This window comes from Cystoisospora suis (genome assembly GCF_002600585.1).
Source record: "Cystoisospora suis strain Wien I chromosome Unknown contig_7485, whole genome shotgun sequence".
In the NCBI taxonomy this organism is placed as follows: domain Eukaryota; phylum Apicomplexa; class Conoidasida; order Eucoccidiorida; family Sarcocystidae; genus Cystoisospora; species Cystoisospora suis.
The window spans coordinates 1-566 of record NW_027160270.1 but is presented as its reverse complement, the minus strand read 5'-3'; the positions used below and the strand labels follow the sequence as shown (position 1 = coordinate 566).

At 44.9% G+C, this 566-nt stretch overlaps 1 protein-coding gene across 1 annotated transcript in view; it reads left to right on the top strand.

Moving 5' to 3' along the window:
• The window catches only part of CSUI_010455 (uncharacterized protein), a gene marked incomplete at its 5' end in the record, with an annotated part of 3,217 nt that extends 2,652 nt beyond the window's left edge, over positions 1-565 (top strand). The window contains one exon of the mRNA XM_068070558.1: positions 1-565. This exon is cut by the window's left edge and continues 2,652 nt beyond it. Within this exon, the coding sequence (XP_067917466.1) occupies positions 1-241 (241 nt within the window).
• Between the last annotated feature and the right edge of the window lies 1 nt (position 566).

Here is a 566-nt window from a genome sequence, read left to right as displayed (position 1 = left end):
AACGGAAGACCAAGCGCAAGGAAGAAGAAAACTGTATGAAGCTTATCCGCATGCGTTGCCTCTTCCGAAGAAAAGACAGGCGACCGAAAGTACTTCTGCAGAGATCGATACAGAAAGTTCGAGAGAAAGACAGAAAAGAAGAAANNGAAAGACGTCAACGAAGGAGGCGTGGAGAGGGGGGTTCATGTACAGAGAGAAGAGGGATATGATAGGGTTAACAGGGATGTCAAGGCTAGAATGATGAAAGATAAGGAGAGTCCATTTGAACCCAACACAATTCCACAAGCTGAAGAAGAGGTCGAAAAGATCTCTTCTTCTTTTTCTTCTCTTTCTTCTGCTTCATTTCCCCCAGGAGAAGACCGGAGAAGAAGACATCTCTTATCCTCCGAGAGTGTTCGTATAGGTTTATGCTACCGTTCTCCTTCTTTTTCTTCTTTGCATGCTTCAAAACGTTCCTCTCTTGCTGAGAATGGACCTAAGACTGCGGGTCTACGCCCGTCAAATGGAGGCCTTCCTGAAGAAGAAGAAGAGACGAATCAAAGAAGGGAAAAGGAGAAGAAAAGGAA